We start from the raw sequence: 23,223 nt of genomic DNA, 5'->3' as shown, positions 1-23,223 counted from the left end.
ATTATTCAAGGTGGCTATGGTTTTAGCGTGATTGATGAAGAATGTAGAGTCATATTAGAATTTGTTTTAGCGCATGACTTTATTATTGTTAAATAGTGCTTTATAGATTTAACTAAGTAAAGTATATTAAAGATCAAAATCAAATATTGCTTTTCTTAGAAAAAAGATATTCAACATAGGTGGATGAGTTATTTTCATAAACTTTTTAATGAAGTTTCTGAAAATATGATCGACCATAGTGATCTTAATATTGTTAATAATAATAAAACATTTCTTTTTTACTGTCGCATTAATAAAAAAAGTTGAGGAGGCTTTAAAGAAAACCAAGGGTGGAAAGTCTATAGGACCTGATGATATCCCAATTGAAGTATGGAAATATTTAGAAGATTTGAGAGTTTCTTAGCTTACTAAACTCTTTAATACTATTTTAAAAACTAAAAAGATGTCTAAGAGGTGGAGGAAGAGTATTTTGGTCCCCATTTTTAAGAATAAAGGAGTCGCACAAGAGTGTGCAAATTATGAAGGAATAAATTAGATGTGTCATACTTTAAAATTATGGGAGAGGGTAATTGAACATAGGTTAAGACGTATTACAAAGATTTCTCATAATGATTTCTCATAATCAACATTTCTCATAATCAACTTGGATTTATGTCGGGCAAATCTACTATGGAAGCTATACATTTATTGAGAGGTTTGATGGAGAAGTTCAGAGATAACAAGGAGAATTTATATTTGATTTTTATTGATAAGGTTCCAAGAGATATCCTTTGGAGAGCTTTTGAGAAGAAAGGTGTTGATATGATTTATTTTCAAGTCATTAAAGATATGTATACTAGAGCTGTTGTATTCGAACTGAAGGAGGATTGACCAAATATTTTCCTATTTCTGTTGGAGCACATCAGGGAACGACTTTAAGCCCATATCTTTTTGCTTTAGTTATGGATGGTCTTACTGGACATTTACAGGAGGATGTACCTTGGTCATGGCTTTTTGCTGATGATATCCTTCTCGTGCTTAAGATGAGAGAAAAAGCCCAGAAAAAACTTGAATTATGGAGGTCTACATTGAAGTCTAAAGACTTTCATTTGAGAACTAAAACTGAATACATGGAATGTAATTTTAGTAGTAATAGCTCTAGTGACAAAAGTGTAACTTTGGATGATCAAATTATTAAAAGGTGTGATCGATTTAGATATCTCGGGTCTGTTGTTCAAAGCGATGGTGATATAGATGGGGATGTTAATAGTAGAATTCAAGTTGGTTGGTTGAAGTGGAGGAATGCTTCGGGCCTTTTGTGTGATAGAAAAGTACCGCTAAGACTGAAAGGAAAATTTTATAAGATGGTGGTGAGACCTACAATGCTTTATGGCGCTGAATGTTGGCCTTTAAAAGAGAAGCATAATACTATGTTATGTGTTGCCGAGATGAGAATGATTAGGTGGATGAGTGGATTTACACTTAGAGACAAAATGCGAAATGAATATATCCGTGATAGGGTTGGTGTAGCTCCTATGATGGACAAAATTAGAGAAAGTTGTCTTAGATGGTTTGGTCACATTAAGCGTCGACCATCCGATGATCTGATTAGGAGAGTAGATGTTTTAGATTCGACTTTTCTTAAGAAAAACAGAGGTAGACCTAGGAAGACTTGGGCTTATTGTATAAAAAATGATCTTAATTTATTAAAAATAAAAGAAAATATGACACTAAATCGGACGCAATGTAGAAAAAGGATTCATGCAGCCGACCCCACGTAGTGGGATTAAGGCTTTGTTGTTGTTGTTGTTGTTGTTGTCATTGTTGCATGATTTCATTATTGTTAATGCTTAATTTTAAAAAAGAAATGAGCATATTATTACTTATAAAAATGGATCCAATAAAACACAAATCGATTATTTTCTTATGAGAATAAAAGATCAAGAATGTAAAGATTGGAAGGTCCTTCCAAGCGATAATTTAAATACTCAACATTGATTATTAATTTTGGATTTTAAGATGAAAAGTTGTAAGATAAAGAATACTAAAAAATAGTCATAGAATTTGATGAGGGCACCTAAATGACACAAATAAAATTATTTTTATGAGTAAACTTCAAGATTTCAAGATGAAGAAGCAAATTTTATATGGGATAAAGTAACAAATACTATCAAACAAGTGGCAAAAGATGTATCTGGAGAATCAAAAAGAAAAGTTCCTAAGAGTAAAAGTAGTTAATGGTAGAATAATAATGTGCAAGAAAAAATAAAATATGAGAAGTGTTATAAAAATTTGTCTAAATATAAAAGCTTAGAGAACTGGGAAAAATATAAAGTATCCCGTAGAGAGCCTAAAAGAATAATTTGTGCCGCTGAAAATTCTGTTTTTAGTGATCTTTATAATAGATTGGATACTAAAGATGGTGAAAATATATGTAAAAACTAACCAAACAAGGAGAAAAAAAATTAAAGATTTAACCTCAAGTAAAGTGTATTAATGATGAAAATCAAAAAATATTTTTCTTACAAAACGATTTTCAACATAGGTGGTGACGCAGGACTTTGGGGAGGACCGGCAAGTCCTCAAGGGGAGAGGGCTGCCGACCCCACTTTCCTTTTCTTCCTATCCTTTCCGTCCCTTTTCTTTCCTTTTCTTCTCTTTTTCACCATAATATTTCTTTTATTTTCCATGAATTCCCCTATTATATATCCTTACCTATTATAATACTTCCTTTTTATTCTTTTTTCTAATAGAAAGCAATGTCTAATATAAGTCCTAATCCATACCTATTATATTCCTTCATTCTATTTCCTAATTGAAAACATTGCATAATGCAAGTCCTTATCCCTCTTATATATAGGGTTATTTTTTTTTAAGGCAGGAGGTTTTTGCTATGTGTTGATTTCAAATTCCTGTGATGAGTCTTTTTCCCTTTTGTGGGCTGTATCTGAGAAGATAGTGGTGCAATGGCTATATCCTACTGCAAGGTGGTGTGTATCTTCATCCCTTTTAGCTATTCAACCCTCCTCCTTCCACATAGTCATCGGTCACTCCTAATCCCCTTCCTTAGCCTCTATCGCTCCATCTCCTGAATTTACCTTATTGCCCAGCACCTTCCAACCACCCCTACACTGACAGTCGGTCACCTACAACCCTCCATACTTGTTCATACAATTTTGCACCTCTCCCTCGCTGTCATTAGCATTCTTTGGTTACCATCACCATTGTCAACCATCCCTATCCTCCTAGCCGACCTCCACTGTCCTTAGAATAAACTTTAGAGGTGTTTCTTATGTCTTGTATGTCAGTGTTGCTATTTTTTGTTGTGTGGTGTTGTAAACTTATTTCTCTATTAATAAAGTGTGTTTTTGTGTTTCTACTGTTTTCCCTACTAATTTTGGTATAATTTGGTATCAGAGCTACCCAACCTATATCCTAGGGTTTCCTAGCATCAACCCCATCCCAAGCCACCCCCACCAAAACTTTTTTCTTTCCAATTCTCGGCCATAGTCAAAACTTTGACGTAACCCTCAATTCTTCTTGTTGATATTCAAAATCAGCAATCCTAAATTACATTTTTAGCCCTCTCTCACCTTCCAAATATAAAACCTAGTCATATCATTAAGATACTTGCCCGAGCCTTCCTGAGAGGAGATACGAAGAGAGATCCGCTGACTTCGGGGTTGGATTACGGACATGGAAGATGAAATCCAATGGGAGGCTACCATCCACCATGATCCAAAAGGTTGAAGGAAGGAACAAGAATATATGAAGATGAAGCAGAAAACACAACGTCAGTTTCTACCAACTTACAACTACTAAAAGTTGCAGACTTTAGTTTCAAAACTGGAGAGACTGTATCACCAAGTAACCCCCTTGCTACTATCCAGCAAAACCAATTCACAAGTCTGTCACAGCAAAAAAATGTTGCAAGTGTCACAGATTCGGACATGTGGAAGCAGAATGCACAATATTGGAAATAATCTATCTCATGGAGCGGGGCGTTGTTGAAAACTGGGGTAAGGACACAGAAGACACTAAAGAGCAATTTGAATGAGAATTTTCATCCGATGATGTCTTCCCCCGTGGAACTCTCTTGTTCGTGGATATATCCAATACCTTTCCTCCATGTGATCCAAAAGGAACATGCGACTTTTGATGAGTACTTACTTTCCTAGAAGATGGAGAATTTTTTTTTTGTGGAGACATAAAAACCACGCAGACCAGAAGATGTCAGCATTAAAAATTTCAGTGGATAATCTTAGTGACGACCAACCGATAGCATTACAGGCGACTATACTTTCAGCCCTCACCCCAATGTTCTGCATGAAGAGACAAAATAACATTGTGAAGCTCTTGTTATTGGAATGCAACAAAAGATGTTAGTTCTTCAAAAATTCAAGAATCAGAGGAAAGACTCAGAAGATAATAAGAATTACTCATCAAACAAACCCTTGCAAAACCTCAACCCCGTTGAGGCCCAACTTTTCATTAATGAAAAGCATATCATATATTTACTTGATCGGAATTTGGCTAAAGAGAACCAAGATCGTTGTGTAACTCTGGCTCAAATCATGGCAAACCAAAACGAATCAATAGGGAGGTACACTAGCATGTGGGAAAAGCTACTCTGATGCTTTGGTAGCCGTGGGATTCAGGAATGGCCGATGAGAAACAGAAGCTTCGACAGATGAAGTCGAAGCTCCCCAACCCCGGAAGACTGACGCAAGGCTTTGGGGAGGACCGGACGGTCCTCAAGGCGGAGGACTGTTAACCCCCCATTCCTTTTCTGCCTCCCCTTTCCTTCTCTTTCCTTTCCTTTTCTTTCCTTTTCCATCACAATATTTCTTTCCTTTTCCATGAAATCCCCTATTAAAAATCATTGCCTACTACATTCCTTTTTTTATTTTATTTCCTAATTGAAAGTGTTTCAAGTCCTAATCCTTGTCTATTATTTTCCTTCATTTTATTCTATTTTCTAGTTGAAAGCATTGCCTAATATAAGTCCTAACCCCTCTTATATATAGGGTTGCTTTTGTTTAGGAGAGCATATTTTTGTTGTGTATTGTTTTCATATTCCTGTGTGGAGTCCTTTTCCCCTTTGTGGGTTTTATCTGAGGCGGTGGTGGTGCTCCGGGTGTATCCTACTCTAAAGTGGTGTGTATCTTCCTCTTTTTTGGCTATCTACCCCTCCTCCTCCATCCCCATAACCACCGGTCACTCCTAATCCCCTTCCCCAGCCTCTGACGCTCCATCTCCTACATTTACCTTGTTGTTTAGCCCCTTCCAGCCACCCCTCCATCTGCTTCCGATCACCTACGACCCTCCATATTTGCTGTCCCTAAAATTTTGCACCTCCCCCGAGCAGCCATATGCATTCCTTTGCTGCCACCACAATTGTCAACCATCTCAATCCTCCTAGCCGACCTCCACCACACTTGGAAACACCTTAGAGGTGTTGCTTGTGTCGTGTATGTCGGCGTTATTATTTTTATGTTGTGTTGTGTTATAAACCTATTTCCCTATTAATAAAAGTGTGTTTTTGTGTTTCTATTATTTTCCCTACTAATTCCAGTATCAGGTGATAAACTTTTAAATGAAGTTTCCGAAAACACAATGGATCTTAATGATCTTAATATAGTTAAAAATAATAATAATATATTTTAATTTTACCGCCGCATTAGCAAAAAAGAAGTTGAAGGGACTTTAAAGAAGACCAAGAGTGAAAACTCAATAGGAACTGATGATATCTCAATTGAAGTGTGATTATTTAGGAGATTTGGGAGTTTCTTAGCTTACTAAACTCATTAATATTATTTTAAAAACTAAAAAGATGCTTGAGGAGTGGAGGAAGAGTCTTTTGGTCCCCATTTTTAAGAATAAGGGGGATTCACAAGAGTGTGCAAATTATAGAGGAATTAAGTAGATGTGTCATACTTCAAAATTATGTGAGAGGGTAAATGAACATAGATTAAGACTGTTACAAATATTTCTCATAATCAGTTTGGATTTATGTCGGGCAGGTCTATGGAAGCTATACATTTATTGAGAGGTTTTTGGATAAGTACAAAGAGAATAAGTAGGATCTACATATGATTTTTCTAGATTTAGAAAAAGCTTACGATAAGGTTTCAAGAGAAATCCTTTGGAGAGTTCTAGATCATAAAGGTGTTGATATGACTTCTATTCAAGCCATTAAAGGTATCTTTACAAAGTTTTTACTTGGGTTCAAATTGAAGGAGAATTGACCAAATACTTTCCTTTTTCAGTTGGATTACATCAGGTTGGATTACATCAGGGATCATTACATCAGGGATCGGTTTTAAGCCTATATCTTTTTGCTTTAGTTATGGATTCTCTTACTGGATATTTACAGGAGGATGTACCTTGGTGTATGTTTTTCGTTGATGATATACTTCTTGTTCCAAGACTAGAAAAAGAGTTCAGGAAAACAAGACTTATGGAGGTTTACATTGGAGTTTAAAGGTCTTCATTTGAGTGGAACTAAAACTGAGAAAAATGATTCATGTAGCCGACCCCACTTAGAGTCTGTTTGGGATAACTTTTTGCATGCTTTGTTTTTCAAACAGCCACAGTTCTGTTTGGGGAACTGCTTCTTGCTGCTTTTTAGAAATTTCTATGTTCAAAAACTATTTTTTTTTAACCTGAGCTGTTAAAGTATAGTGGCTGTCAGAAAGCTGTGGTCTGATTTTTTTTAAAATAAAATAAATTTGTAATAGTCATCATAATTTTATGAAAATTAATTTCTTCTACAGCTGTTTCACAACTGTTTCTTCAAACAGCTGCAGCTGCCCCAAACAGACCTTTAGTGTGATAAAGGTTTCTTGTTGTTGTATTCTTCTCATGTCATGTTCAAATCCCATATTCATGTTTATGCTTCATAGTGTTTAAACCACTTTTATTTGGGTTTGGTTTGAAATTCAAGTTAATTATAGTAATGGGTCAAACCTGGACCAATATTAAAAGTAATGGCTTATTTTTGGGTTGAACATGAATCCAACCCAACAACAAAATTTAACCGTCTTTTAAAAAGTAACAGAAAGTTAGTTTTTTCAATGATTGTTACCAAAAGATAATAAATCAGTAAACTTGCTATCACATAAGGTGGGTTGTTTCCAAAGTAGCTCACTCTTTTCCATAAAAAATACAAAAGAAAGATTTAGAACATAGCTCCTCCCTCTTATCCTGCATGAGTGGAGGGATTGAAATCTAATGAAAATTGTCTTTAACGACATGCTCTAGGATTTTAATGAAATTGGGATAGCGTGCCAAAAGGAGGAGAGTGTGAGGGAGGCTTGGGTAAGGTCTCCTTAGCCAAATATTAGGGATATATATTTTTATATTATATATATAGATATTATATATATCTAGAAAGAAAGATACAGATACAATGTGATGGAGGGCCCAAATATGGCACCCTGCTCACAACAAAACCACAAGGGGTTCCACAACTAGAAAATACTAAAAGTACATTAAAGACAAAGAAAAAGCCTAAAAATGCAGAAATACATAGTATCAGGTGGCTAGAGAGCATCCCAATTTGGTTTTACCTCTGTCTCTGGCTCTAGGAAAGGAGCAAGTTAATAAGTTGGTAAGATGATTGTCATTGTCAGTAGTAACCAATGTATTATCCAATATGTTCCCGAGTTGGAGCCGGCCTCCATTCTTCTTCTTCCTCCTGGAATAGACCTGTCATTCCTCTTCCGAAGATTGACTCACTTGATCTTGGTCTAAAGTGCGATGGGGATGTGCAGATTGTTGGACATTAGAAGCAACTACCTGTTGTACCGGTTGATCTGTTATTGGATCAAATGAGCACTCTCGTGTGTCCTGGCATGTGAGTGAGTCTTCAATAACAATGGGTAGTATGAGCACAACTGGATCTGTAGCTGTAGTATGTTGTTCTTCTTCAGGAACTGCGGTGTTGGGAAGAGGATCGGGTTGCATCTTCTCAACAGAGATAGTAGATGGTTGTTCTTTAGCGATATTCGGCCTTAGATGAGGATGTAAACGATAGCAAATAGTAGAGTTGTGGCCAAACATACTACAATGAGAGCAATAAGAAGGATGTGATTTCATTTCAATATTTTGTCAATACCCGTTGTGCATAGTGTCAATCCATATCTCATCCGGAGCTGGTTGAGTGATATCTCTCTCAACTAACACACAAGCCACGGATGGTCTAGTGACAGCAAGCGTTGGACTATCCACTTTGAGAGGCTTACCGTAAGCAGATGCTAAATAGTAGAGGATTTCCATATTGAACAGATGTAATTTTAACCCCGGAAACTTTATCCAAATAGGAATGATAGGGGGCTCCGCTTTTGGATCAAAACCGATAGTTCACTTTAGAATTTTTAAAACGATTGTCAATCTTGATAGTTTTTTGAGAGAAAATGCGAGTGTAATCGGCATCATGAGATAGCTGAATAAGTATATGTCTACCGTCAAGTAGTCCAATGTTCCAACTGTCCAATAGTTTCATAGTATCAAACTCCTTCCTAATGATCTCCAGTTTTGGGTGACCATAAAGGAATTTCCCCACTAGAGAGAAGCGTCAAGAGGACGCGAGAGTGTCGGTTTCAACCTCTGTGAGAATAAGTGCAGGCTTCTCTTTTTTTTCCAAGTTGTTTAATAAATGTATGATCACCTCCACCTTCAAGAGTCTCATGGAAAGATTCTGGAATATTGCAGGACTTACCGATAGCAAAACCAGGCGCTGAACTTGGAGGAGGGTCATAAGCAGAAAAATCGTCGGCAAGAGCATTTGCATAGGAACGGAGCGTCGAGGCCATCTTCCCCACAAGACAGCAGAGAAATAGTCTGGCGGGTAGGAAGAGCAAACAAGCGAAAGGGAACCTTCTGCCGGGCAGGAAACGAGCAGAAGCTGCGAACAGGAAAGCAGACAGAACCGCAGCTCGAGGAAACCGCACCGAAGCCCTTCGTCGAAGACTGCAGAGGCCTTCGTCGTCGTCGTCGAGTGCGGTAAGTTAGAAACCGCAGCTCGAAATCTCGAAAAGGGACAGCGTCGAAGCCCTTCATCGAAGATGACGAACGCAGAGGCCTTTGTCGTCGTCGTGCGGGAAGTTCGTCAGGGTATTAGAAGGGAAAGAGCTCAATTGCTCCATGCTTAATTTTTACCTCCTAAGGTCGTCCATTTAAGCAAAAAGGAGCCAATTTGCAAAAAGGAGCCAATTTATGTCTATTCATAATTCCAAATAAATTTACTAATTTAGGAGCCTTTATCCTATTTCTCCAACATGCTTTGCAATTTTGACTAGTCAACCCCTAAAAATAACTAACAATTCATAAATTCTCTTCTTGAAAGGCAGTCAATTGCTTAAAATAAGTTAGATCAATTTTAAATTTACAAATTTATCTTTTGAAGGTTTGAATTGCATATTTTCTTAAAAGCCTCGCAGATCACACTCCTCTTTAAATCATTTGTTCTAGCAATACAATCAATCACAAAAAATAATAAAAACTTTGAAATACTATCAATAACTATTGATGTTGATCTTAATCACACCATAACTAGAATACTTATTATCTGATCTTTTTAATCAGGACAAATCAACTAAATAATGCTCAACCATCTGATGAGGTTGGCAACTTAGCAATTTTTTTTATTAATCATTCATTGAAGTTGAAAAAGGTACTATACCATCCCGAGAAGTTAATTGTACTTGCATAAATGGATGGATATAGAAAAAAAATCTACAATTTTTATCCTTTGAAACATCTTCATAAAAAATCTCAAGATGTTGTCCTATTATGAATTCTGACCTTCTGAATGAATTATTAACCTCTTACAACACTCACTTTATGGTTTACTTTGGTAATCCATGATTTTCTTGCACCATTAACATGTCTTATTAAACTTTTAGGTGATCTATGAACTCTTTTGTGAACATGCCTGTAAGTAAATCAACAAGAGCCACTTGTTGATTCTTTCCTCATCTCTATTTTCAGACTCATTTTTATCCTTTGCAAGATCATTCATAAAATAATGATGGATGCACTATAGTTAGAAAACATGATGTAGAGAGAGCTTCAACATTGGCCGTGAGTTTTGGCAGCCAATTGGTGATGACAAACAAACTCGTCAAATATTTTAAAACTCCTATACATTCATTGATTATTGACCTCCATCCAATGCATAAGTATTTACTCCACATATTTCTCGAAGTTTTCCCTTAATGCTATACAAACTATAATGAATCCTTCAACTATGAACTAGTGCTCTGATATTGAAATATGATATGAAATTACTGTGCATAAGGCTATTAGAACTGATAGGAAACTAAAAAAAGGTATAGATCTTCTTATGGAGACTTAAGATTTGTTAGAGGTTTCTCTATCCTAACCAAGAGGAGAGAGGAAAATACAACAAAACTTGCATGGACATTATTACTTTGGGTTCAGTCAAAACCTGGAATAGCATGCCAAAGGCGGAAGAGAGGGAGAGAGAGCTAGAGAGTGAGCAAGCAAGCGAGAAGTTTGACGAAATGAATGGCATTAAACTTAGTTATTGCATTATAAGGCTCATAATTATTGAAAAAAATAAGAGTCAATCCATGTATATTAACAATTCTAACAAAATGTATTAATTTAAAAATTTGTATTCTAAATTTCCTACATCAAATCAAATCTTGTTTAGCATCCCACAAAATAGTCAACAACTCCAATAGATTTTACCCTTGAAAGGTGGTTAGATACATAAAACAATGGAGAAGATTTTATGAGGTGATTTTTTGAGTCTCCTTAAGTCACTCCACATAAATTTCCCCTAATGCTATGATAGTCATCCCCACATAGCCCCCCAATAAAGAATAATTTCAGTACTTTAAAAACCCTACAAAACTAAGAAGTTTACATTACAAATAAATCTACAAGCAACGCATAAAATTCATTAAATATGAAATTAATAATCAAGTAATATAAAGGCTCGTCTTAATAATATTTAGTGAGAAAAAATACCCACCATGCAGATCAACATCATCTTACAAAATAATTAAAAAGGTTGAGCAGCAAAGAATGTACCATCAGCATAAAAATAAGAGATTATCAACTTTATTTTACCAAAGCAGTATTACAATTAACATAAACATCAAGATTTCAAAAATATACATTAGCTTCAAATTATCTTATCAATTAAAATTTCTCAGTGCGTAATATCTAACTTATCTATTATTTTAATTAAATATAGGCTTGTGTATGTCACAAAAAAAAAACTTTTAGGAATAATAGATAAAGGAAATTTAAACTTACATATATTTAGAGCAAAAAATTTATAGAAAAGTAGGTCTCCTGATTAGTAAGACATGAAAAGCAAATATCTATAAAGTAGAAACCAAACTAAAGAAAATTGCCCCACTCGAAAAAATAAATAAAACAAGATCCTTGAGAGAGTCGATGATGTCAGAGCATGATCATTCATCCCTGATTTGATCTATTAGGAAAGTGTTGCATTGTATGTTTACCTTCTGCATTATTTATGATTCTTAAGTAGTAGAATGTTATCTCTATTTTCATGCTCGTCATCAGTCTATTTTGCTTCAATATTTTATTCCTCATGTATGATCTTTCATATGTATATTGAATGATTCCTTAAGCTTGTATTCATAAGATTATTATTATAGTTGAATAAAATCATGGTTCTCTCAAAAGCATCTCCCTAGCCCTATTCAACCTCCGCCTACTTTTTTAGGGAATTGTATTCACCATCCCCTGTCTTTCTATACTTAAATCTACCACTTCTCTCTTTAAGTCCACAACAAGCAAAAGAAGGTGAAGTAATGTTAAGTTGTTCCCACTCCATTTTAGTTTCCTCGCCGATCTAAGTTGAGTCAATTCATCTAGAAGACATGCAAGTCCCAAAACAAGGTTTCTTCCTTCTCACAAATTGGTTTCCTCCCTGCCACTTTTAAATGCCTCTGTATTACTAACCTCTCTGTTTTTCTTCCCCACTTGTCTCCAATTTTGATTTTTCCCTCTCCTTGGAACTAGCATTCTTCACCTCAAAAAACCGTTGCTTAGTTTCTCTCTAAATGCACAATATCCTCTCCCTAAATGATTTACGCATTTACTGTTCCTTTGAAATTTGTCATCTCAGGAATCCCATTCTTCCTTTGATATCTCACCTAAAACGATCTACCCTCTTAACTGTAAATTCTCCTCTTTCTCACTCTTGTCCTCCCTTATGTAAATCTAAAACTAAATCCCCTCTTTTATTTCTCCCACATGATGCATATGACCAATATAATTAGAACTCTAAATCACTGATTGGAGTTATAACAATGTTTTATTCACAAAATTTGTTCAATAATCACTCAAATTATAATCAACTCAAAAAAAATAATTTAATTTAATAGGAGAACGATTTATGTTCATATACATTAATATGTCTATAGATGTTTCGGTTCATATATCTACATAACCACATAAGCAATATTAAACAGACATAATTGTGTGTAAGTGTGTGCATGTATCGGGGTGCATGCATTGGTTTGGGCACATATGCATGTTTATGTGGCTTTGCATCCTCTAATCTCAGCTCAAAATCATAAGGTTCAAACTTTAATAGAGGTTGTGTCTCCTCTTGAGTACACCTTTATATCATACTTATCTCAATCAAGTTATGTTTACAATGGAAAGCATAAATCATCAAAATGAGCAGTACAGCATCCATGGCTACACTTCTTATGCCTATGAACTTGCAAATGTTTATAGAAATCATTCTAGGTTTCATAACGCATATCAATATGCCTCCATCGTATAATGGTGTGTATGCTTCCAATCATCAAATTTCTAGTGCTCATCAAAAGTCACTTTTGCTCCACTAGTTTTTTGTTTGTCTATTTGTTCACTTGTTTACACACGCAGGGGCAAGCACAGATGCACGGAATTTCGTGTAGCATTGAATTAACATGAAATTTGACTCAATATCAAAATACTCAAGGTCTAACTGATGTTAAGTTCACTCTAGAACTCAACTTGATAACGCTATTACATTATGCTTATCATACAAAACATAAATTTTCAAAATGACTTTTATGAGAGCCCAAATTACTCTTCTTATGCCTATGAGCAGGTTAATTGACCTCATTTTAGGTTTCATAAAGCATACTATACCTAACAATATAATGATGCCTATGATTCCAGCCATCAATTTTATTTGGTGGCACTTCAAAATCCATCCCTTCAACACAAGTTGAATAATATATACCCGAGAAATAATTTTACAAATAATAGCCAAAGAACTGGAAAGTCAAAAGTTTGAAGGCAATTGGCCAAATGTATGAATGTGTTTGCACAAGTTCAACCATTTGAACATCCAAAGTTTTACTGGTAAATTCATTTGGTTTAATTATTGGTTCGATTGAATATTATGAAGGCGTAAAACTATTCTTTGATGAAGAATTTGATCTTCAGTTAAACTATCAGGCATGTATTGATTCTGCTACACTATTGCAACCACTGCATGTTAAATGTCCACCTCAATTTTCCCCACTAATCATCAAACCATTTAGTTCGTAACAAATAAATGTGAATAATATGGTGATGATATCCACCAAAGCCGCTGAATTCATTCATGATCTTTAAAGTTCACCTAGGAGTTCTTGTTTCAATAAGGATTGTAAATAGATCGGTCCTGCCTCCTCTACCGCTGTGGCATTCATTCACTTTTCAACTCTTCCGGTAGGGCTCCTTATGGTCGAAAAGGGAATTGATGTAGAAGAATGAACATTCTTCGACTTAAACAAGTTAAGGCAATAGAGCAAGCGATCTATCCTGGACCAAAGTATCCTCGAGTACATTAATGCTTTCCCCGATCTTTAATCCTCCATTGTGCAATAGCCTTGATGGTCATTCCCCGTCACAGATCACCTTCCAAACAATGGAAGTGGTGTGGTTATGCCTGTTATGCCAAAGTTGTAATAACCACATTAATATAATAAAATAAAATAATAAAAAATATTAATAATCAAACAAAAGCATCCATTCGTTACGACTTAAAGAGTTGTATATCCGTTTGAACCAACCAAACTGAGAGAGAGAGAGAGAGAGTCGGAACGTGGACAAGAAGCATGCATCCTATGGAGAAGGAAGCCATGACAGTAAAGAAGAGAAGAAGAAGAAGAAGGATTGTGTTTCTTCTCTTACCCGAGACTCGACCCTGTGTGTGCGAAGGAAGACTGGAAGCATTCTACATTATGTGTATTTGCTACATAGTTTATGTTCTGTTAGCTTATTTCATATGCAGTGCCATGATGGTCATTGGTGTATTATTTTTTACTATTGCAATCGTAATGTTACAAGCACTTAAACACAAAGGGGTTCCCTATGCCATTTTTCATAATTGAATGAAATCTTTTCTCCTACTAGAATCCCCCTCAATTCCACGCAGGTCTGTCTGAAACTTCCATCTCTATCTCTCAATGTCTTTCTTAACACTCTAGGTTCAATCCTCCACTTGGGTTTAACTTAACAAAAAATGGTTAGCCCAAAAGTGACTAAACCTAAAATTTAAGACAGTAATGATTCATAAAGTTAGGGTAAAAGATGAATTTTGCAGGATTGCTTCAGCATTGAAAAGGCAAACAGCATAAAAATAAGACATAAACGCAAAATGGCACCCTCAAGTAGAAGCATGCATACCCTTGACATTGGACAGCCATTAGACTTCCTTTTATTGTAACCATCAGAATGAACCTTATTCTTTACCCTCGATGTCATTACCTATTAAGCAAAGTTAATATCGCAGTTGATTAGAAGAACAGAATTCATTATGTGCCCAATTAAATGCTTTCAATGCTTTCATAAAGCTAAGAGACGTAGCGATGTTACCTTTGTCATTTGAAGTGATTGTTCAAGTTGCTGAATCTGAATCCACTGCTCGTTAATAATGTTTTGCATCTGATCATAAGACAAATAGTGCGCTAAAGCTTTGTTAACGTACCCCTTGGAGTTTAACGCCAAAACTAACTATCATTTTTAAATTGAATGCTGCAAGTGGCGGTCTATTGTTTATAAATAAATTGCGAGTAACAATCTTACCCATTGTTGACTTCAGCCTAAGAGTCTCATTTTCAATCACATAATTACAATTCTTTTATCAGTGATTCAATGCTATCAAAACAATGGTTTGCTAAAAATTCGATAGATTATTTAGCAAACAGCCAAACATACAAATGATGAACGAGTACTATTAGTTTAGTAATTGATTAACCTAATGTCCCAAGAATAATGAAAACATCACTTAAACTAAATTAAGAATTATTTATGCCAAAACAAAAGTTTTTTTTATTATCAGGATTGGGTCAATTGGAATGCACACTTCAACCATTAACAAAGTCTTATTGGTAATTGGCTTGAAGCCCAATTTAGGGGCAGCTATTGATTATCGATAAGCTACTGCAGCTTAGCTGCCCCAGGAAGCTGCTACGGGGAAGCTGGCTGGTGGTTTGTATTCTGCGGTTTGAAGTTAGCTGTTTTTGGAAAAATAACTATTTTGCCCCTGTGTAGTATTGTTGTTTGTAACAGAACTGTTCTAGTCATATATTCAATACTTCAGAAGCAAAAATTCACTTTAGAATGATACAAAAATCCAGATAAACACCTCAAGCAACAGTGAGTATCAAGTATGCTACAAAAAAAAAAAAAAAAACTATCAAAATTATAATTAATAATATGACATCAGACCAAAACTATCAATATGCCCAAGGCCACCAATAACTCACTCAAACTTATCTAACATCAAATTGTTGATTACATCCCCAAGCCACATCCTCAAAAAAATTCTATTTTTTCATATAATTTACCAAACCAAAAATCGAGCCACCAAGAACTCACTCAAACATCAAGCATTCAGATCCATACCATCGAACAGTATTTACATATCTAACATCAAAAATTCAAAAAACAAGCATTCACATGGATACTTGCATTCAAAGAACGGTTCCTGAAATTTCTGTTGCTAAAAAAGTGTTTACCGTTGGGAAACAGAGGAGAAAGAGGAGGAAGAGGAACTAGATAGCCTGCCAGAGAAAGTTAGGTAAAGAGGAGGAAGAGAAGCAAGAGATCGCAGCTTTGCAGAGGAGTTCGATACAAGGGTTAGAGCGGACGAATCGCAAAGAAGAGGAGGGCACCACCCTAAAAAAATCGAACCCGCGAGCTGTGTTTTACAATAAACGCGCAGCACCACTGGCCTATCGCCGCCCCCAAACACTGAAAACTCATGGCAGCGAGCTACGCCGCTGGCCTACCGCCTCCCCCCTTTTATGATAAAAGCGTCGCGCCACTGGCCTACCGCCGCCCCAAAAACTAAAAACTCGCGGCAGCGAGCTGCACCGCTGGCTCACCGCCTCCTCGAACAGGGCTAATCTTCATTAAATAATAACGTGATAGCAAATCATAAGTTATACATTATTCAACACATTTTAACATTAAAGAAAATGGTAATATCCTCTTGACTTAGGCAAGTTGTATAAAAAAATGATCTTAATATATTAGAATTAAATGAAATATGACACTCAACAAGGCACAATGGAGCAAAAGGATTCATGTAGCCGACCTCACTTAGTAGGATGAAGGTTTGTTGTTGTTGTTGTTGGAATATTAACGAAAATGTTAATATCATTTTGGTAGCAAAAGTGTAATAATATTTACTAGATTGGTACTGTAATTATGAATGGAAAAAATTAAGTTTTTTTTTTAAATATACCATAGATGATGCTTGGTTATGGCATTGGAAGGCTATAACATGCAAAAATGCACATATTATAGAAATTTTCAAAATTAAATCCAACAATTAGATTATCAAACCATGTTTTCTTTTTTATTTTCATCATGCTTGTGATACCCCAATGTATGATAAACAAACCAATAATTCATTTATGAGCAATTTCTTAGTGACCACAATTAAATTAGTAAAATTATTTCACACAAATTTATTTGGAAATATTAGTATTAGATGCCTCAAAAAAAATCATATGAATTTTTTATAGTACATGACAAATCAAAATTCACTCAAATGACATTCCTTGTAAATAAACATGAAGCATTTAATATTTTAAAAAAATGCAAATTGTATGCAGACTAATCGAGGACATATGATATATAGGATTTGGATAGATAATGATGAAGAATTTGAAAATAAATTATTTAAATATTGTTATGAATAAAATAAAGTTAAAAATAATTTTATGACACCTAGCACTCCCCAACAAAATGAAGTTACAGAGAAGGAAAAAAATATAAATTCAATAGAATTAGTCTAATCTATGCTTAATGAATATAGTCTATCAAAATATTTTTGAGCAGTTGTAGTGTTATTGCAAGTTATGTGATCTATAAAGTTAATTTTAAATCAATCTCAAGAAAATATCATATAAATTATTACGAGGAAAGAAATCTAAGATGGATCATGTACATGTATTTGAATATAATTATTAGATTATTAATAATGAAAAAGAATAATTAGAAATTTTTTATAGAAAATCCAATGATGGATTGATACAGTTCCAAAGTTCCTGAAGATGTTTAGAAAGTGAATTAGCAGGAAGTTGGTTGTGAAATTGTAACAGGATAAGAATGTGGAAGTTCGACAATGTTTGGAAAGGGATAAGGATTTTTGGTGGTTGTCCAAACTAGAGGTAAGGCTTCAGTCAGTTTGGATGAATCGATTTTTAAATTGGTAAAATTGATTACAATCAAAATCTGAAATCCAAAATCAGAAAAAACAAACCAACCAAAAGTTCAATAAAATTGAATCGATCGAACCAAAGTTTACATCAGTTTAAACGATTTGGTTATGAACAACTGAAATTTTGTTGGTTAGAGCTTGGTTATAAATAAACATCAATAATTACATATCTTCAATGTACAATATCAATTCAATTTCATAAATCCTCCATTTAATTTTGATTTTTTTTGTTTATGTGTTTGTCCGATTAAATGAAAATTATAACCTAGCCAAAAACCGAATATTAAGACTTTAAAAAACGAGAACCAAAATGCATTTTTGAAACTGAACTGAATCGACCAAACTTGTTCTGTTCAATTCAGTTCAGTTTTATTGTTTTAATCAAATAATACACACCACACCTCTAGTCCTAACTAAAAACAACGGTTGAATGGGAGGTACAGACGGCGAGAAGGTTTCAACATCTATTCATGAGCAAGCTACTTACAAAAAGAAGAGGATACAACACTTATTGGAATAGTAAACTAGATAATAAAATCTCCAAATGCATAAAACAAAGCAAAGGTTCTCCAAACAAAAAAAAACACATATAAATAGTCTACTAATTGGAAATAAGCTAATTAGAAAGAATAAAATAGGAAAAATTTTCAGAAAAAGAAAAAAAAATGGGTTGAAATAAAAAAATCGGGTGTCATTGCCATTCGGCACCCACGACTGCGGGATTTTTCATGATCTCACATAATCTCGCATTCACTGGATCATTTCGCGACACACGGAATCCTATGATCCTACGAGAAGCTCCCGCTTCATGGATATTTTTAAAATATTCAAATGTTATAAAAGCTAATAGATTTCGCCGAAGAAAATTATTTGTATAAGACATAATTCACATTACCTTTGATGAGTACTAAAATAATCTCATTTGGGATGACACAAAAAATGAAATTAAATAAATAACTCAAAAAATAATTTTGAGATACAACTTTGCATAAAATGAAAAAAAAAAATTTAACCAAGTCATCCTAAGAATTTAATTATATGCAACTTATCTTCAATAACTAAGATTAAAGCATACCAGGAAGGAGGTGGATAACTTAGCATTGATATCAAATGTGAAGCCTAAGATAATTGATGAAGTTTTAATAAATAATATTTGGATCATTACGATTTAAAATGGGATGAACCAATTTGATAAAAACAATGTGCAAAAACTAATCCTAAAATATCAATAGAGATAATTGTTTTCGTATGCATAAATTGAGAGGGGGAATCCAAATAAAATATAAAATATTTATTTACCATATAATTAAGATGTCATTTTTTATTCTAATTAAATCACTAGATAACATATGTTTGCCATCATCAAAAAGAGGATATTCTTAAGCCCATAAACCTAAAATGCTCATGAGTTTAATAATAAGCATATGGTTGAAATTTCTAACTATTCATCTTGAGTAATCTCATGACGAGTTTATTCATATCAAGGTGTATATATGAAATAAATGTAAGAAAAGAAGTCTATGTCTGCTTATTGACCAAATCTAGAGCTAAAGTTGATCAGGACAAGGCATTAAAATCCTAAAGAATCATTAGAATTAGAAATGTCATAATTGCAAAAAATGACTCAAGCTCAAATTTTAACCAACTGGTTTTATAAACTCAAATCATAATTAAAATTAAAATATCTCAATCCCACCTTATTCTTGGGCACTTGAACTTTTGGTGAAAATTCTCGAAATTTCTTCTCAATTATTTTCAATGTAAGACTATCTTCTTAATGAATTTTTTAGCTTATAAAATATTTTTCAAAGTAGAGTAACTCAAATAGCAACTAACATTTGCAAGAGTTCAAGTAATCTAGTGATCATAAAGTTTATAATGTACCTTAATTTTTTGTTCATTTTTTTCCCAGCTAAATTTCTTTTAAATCAAGCTGTTATATCTTAATTTTTACTTTTTCGTACAAAGTTTTATGAAACTTTCTATGCCATTAGTTAAATTGTTATAGCCTAATTTTTTTGATAGCTCTTGCTCATCAAGAGAGAACATAAGTTGTACGTCGGGTTGTCAAAAATGTTTGTCGTTAACAAACAGCTCGTATTCGGCTCGTTAAGTGACTCGTGTTCAATTCGTTCGTTAAATAAGCAAGCCAAACACACATTTTTTTAGCTCAATTTATAAACAAGTCAAGCACAAATAGGCCTTTATTCAATCATGTTCAACTTGCTTTAGCTCGAATTAAATAAATAATTAAAAAATAATATTATAACCTCTTTATATTATCTTTTTGCAATTTAAAAAAAAATACATATAGAATTTATTATTTTTAAAATTATTCAAGCTAAATTTGAGCTGAACATGACTGAAACGAACAAATGAATATGATTAGAGCTGAACAAGTACACATTATTCACGAGTTGAACAAGAACATATTATTCACGAGCCAAATATTGTTTATTACTATATTCTATCTTGCATTTTGTGTCATTCATTGAATTGAATAGATTTATCAAAAAAAATTTAACAGTGAGTTGCTACACACCTCCTTACTTATTAATTGATGCATTTGCTCACAGTAGAGTGCATATAGATAAGATTAGGAAAACACCACAATGTTAGGCCTTGCTAATAATTCTTTTGTTAAGATTATTTTGCATTGATATAAATATTTCAAATCTAAGAGATTTCAAGAGTTATTAAACATAGAGTTCAATGTAGTTTGAGTATAAACAAACCTGTTCAACTTTTGAAGCTACTTCTTCCACTTTTTTCTCTGCTTCCAATGTTCTAGACTCTAAAACATGAATATTGAAATTATTCCTTCTAGGCTCATCCCATAGTTGTGGCACCTAGAAAATTATCACCAAAGACAAAAAATTTGCAATCAAGCAATGACTATGGATACAAGAAAAGGGTAATAATTTGCAATCAAGCAATAACTAGGGATACAAGAAAAGGGTACAGATTGACGTATATGTGGCTCAAAAAAATTAACTTAGGAGCATGCATGTACAAAGTCAGGTGTAACGGAGGCAAAGATGAGACACCTAATCATCCATAGCTTTAACATTTCCATTAAAAACTGAGGACCCATCATATGAGAGCTGCAAAACGCAGTTCACTAGATGAATAAAAGATGAATAAAAATTAGCAAGGAATTAATGCCTCATTTAAATTCGGCTAATGCTCTACCACTTGAAGGTTCTTAAAAAATTAGATTTAAAAAAAAGCTTTATGAGCAATAAAAAAAAAGTGCTTAATTTTCCACAAAAGAAATATGAATTAAATTTTCCATATTGATACTTTTTTTGGGAGAAACTGTACAGCATTACCTATAATATTTACTTTGACTGCGGACACAAGAAAAAGTTTCAATAAGAATTTGTGGTTACAGATTTCATCATCAAATAAAATTTAAAGTATCCCTCTACTTGAAGCCTCCTTGAATACAATTGATCTAACAACTTCCACTCTTAATCTCTTGTAGTTGACTTTGTTGTTCACCCATTACGATATTACAAATATTGCTAAAGATCAAGCCCTTAATAATAATAATTCACTTGGGATTCTCTCAACAAGTAATCCATGAGCAATAATCTACTCTAAATCGCGATTTTAATAGCTTCTAGAGTATGAAAGCAAGTCAAGGATATTGATTGTATTAAGCTAGTCATCATATCAGTAAAATTAGAACAAACTGAGGATGATTAGTGTGGGCAAGTAATGGTTTAGTGAAATTTAAACAAGCTTAATAGTGCCATGATATATGTTGTGGCCTACGATTAACACTCTTGATGAAAGTTTCATCTATTTTTTAGGTCTTTCAAAAGGGCTATGAAGGGTATCTAGGCATTGGTAATATTGTAGACTAGAGGTAGTTCAGGGATGGATAAATATAGATTGGCCTAGAGAAAGATTAGGTCAAACTTGAGAGCCCCTACGTTCAACTTTGGGGATTTTATGTGAGAGAACATTGCAACTCCAAGCGTTGGGATCTCTTGAATGGTTAAGATAATGAGTCTGTATGAAATCTAAAGTGTTCCATAATTTTTAGGGGTTTAGGGTTAGGATCAAAGGCTAAGAATACTTATCTAGTGCAAAAATTTAAGTATAAATTCAATATGGAGTTAACAAAAATTTTTTAATTGTTTTAATTATTCAACTGGTTAATTGAGCAAAAACTAAGTCTCCTATGTTCAACTTGCGACCAATAGCCTCCAGCAAGGTTTTAATTGGACATTTGTAGAAGATATGATGAAATAATTGTATGGTTATGAAGGAGAGAATTAGTAGAAAAGTTATACAGCAAAAGAAATCAGTAGTTTCTTGAAAGACATAATCATATCACTCACTAAAGTGACTAGGTTGGAAAAGATAACAAACCACTTTGATTGAGTAGTCCGCCACCTAGAGTCCTCTCTTGGAAATAATTCTGATTCTTCAAAAAAGAAAACATTAATCCCTTCTTATTTTGTTTCAAAAAAAATACTTAAACTATTTTATATTAACCCATTTTAAATAGCACAAAAAGACAGAAGAGAAAAGAGTGGCCACCTACTTGTAACTAGGGGAGTGAAGTTATTAACTATCATGAACCAACCGGCTCTAAGTGTTTTACCAAACCGCACTAAAGTGAAAATTTGTATGTTTTCACTACTTTTTGCAAGCAAGCAATTTTCAAATAAATGTAAAAAATATTTCCTCAGTATTTGAAAATCTAAACTTCAAATTTTCAAAGTAATGATTTATTGTAATTCAAATGTTAAAATTTTACATATGACCATCAATTCAAATTACAAATGCATGGTCTTGAATACTGATTATATATTATATAAATTATAAATCCAAAGTGGATTTCTTCATATTGTTCCTTGTTATGGGCTCTTGATCAACTATAGTTTTCTTCTTGCTTTGCGTTCTGCGGTTGGTGACTTGATTTCTCCATTTTACCTTGAACCATATCAATATTTTTTATGCTAAATTCAATTCAAAACAATTCCAATTGTTTCATGCTAAAAAAAGCTAAATTGGAGAACTCAAGTACAAATAACTAGAACGTAAGACCATAGCAAGTTCGATAAAAGCAAGGAATAAAAGCAGCATACACTACAAATCAAGTTCAGAAATAGTTCCATAATGATCCATACAAATATCCATGCAGAAGTTTGGGAAATTTTCAGCGTCATGTCATTGCGATGCAGTTATACAGGGTGTTTGGCAGCATATTTCTAACCAAATTTAGTCATGAATTTAACGTAGATCTAGCTAAATATTAAAAATGTGAAATTTAAATCCCGCGCTCCGTGAATATTTGTTGGTTCAATCTAATTTTCGATGTAAACATGGATTTACTAAATCCATTCACATACGGATTTAAGAGATTTGGCTCGCGAGCATTTCTCCGTTTATCGAATTTACTAAATCTTACTTCACATAAATTCAGAACGAAACCAAACACCACCTTAATGAGATAGAATTAGGGTTTAACCACAACTATGAATTACAATTAATATTTT

General features: G+C 33.9%; 1 protein-coding gene across 1 annotated transcript in view; it reads right to left on the bottom strand.

Moving 5' to 3' along the window:
* LOC110035814 overlaps positions 1 to 23,223 on the bottom strand; it is a 73,800-nt gene that overhangs the window by 40,743 nt on the left and 9,834 nt on the right. The window contains exons 3-5 of the mRNA XM_020740106.1: positions 20,443 to 20,556; positions 14,851 to 14,919; positions 14,662 to 14,742 (exon numbers count right to left, since the gene is read on the bottom strand). Of these exons, the coding sequence (XP_020595765.1) occupies positions 14,662 to 14,742; positions 14,851 to 14,919; positions 20,443 to 20,556 (264 nt within the window). The remainder of the gene's footprint in view (positions 1 to 14,661; positions 14,743 to 14,850; positions 14,920 to 20,442; positions 20,557 to 23,223) is intronic.

This window comes from Phalaenopsis equestris, unplaced genomic scaffold, assembly GCF_001263595.1.
Source record: "Phalaenopsis equestris unplaced genomic scaffold, ASM126359v1 Scaffold200044, whole genome shotgun sequence".
In the NCBI taxonomy this organism is placed as follows: domain Eukaryota; kingdom Viridiplantae; phylum Streptophyta; class Magnoliopsida; order Asparagales; family Orchidaceae; genus Phalaenopsis; species Phalaenopsis equestris.
The sequence above is the reverse complement of the archived record's forward strand: the minus strand, read 5'-3'. Positions and strand labels throughout refer to the sequence as shown.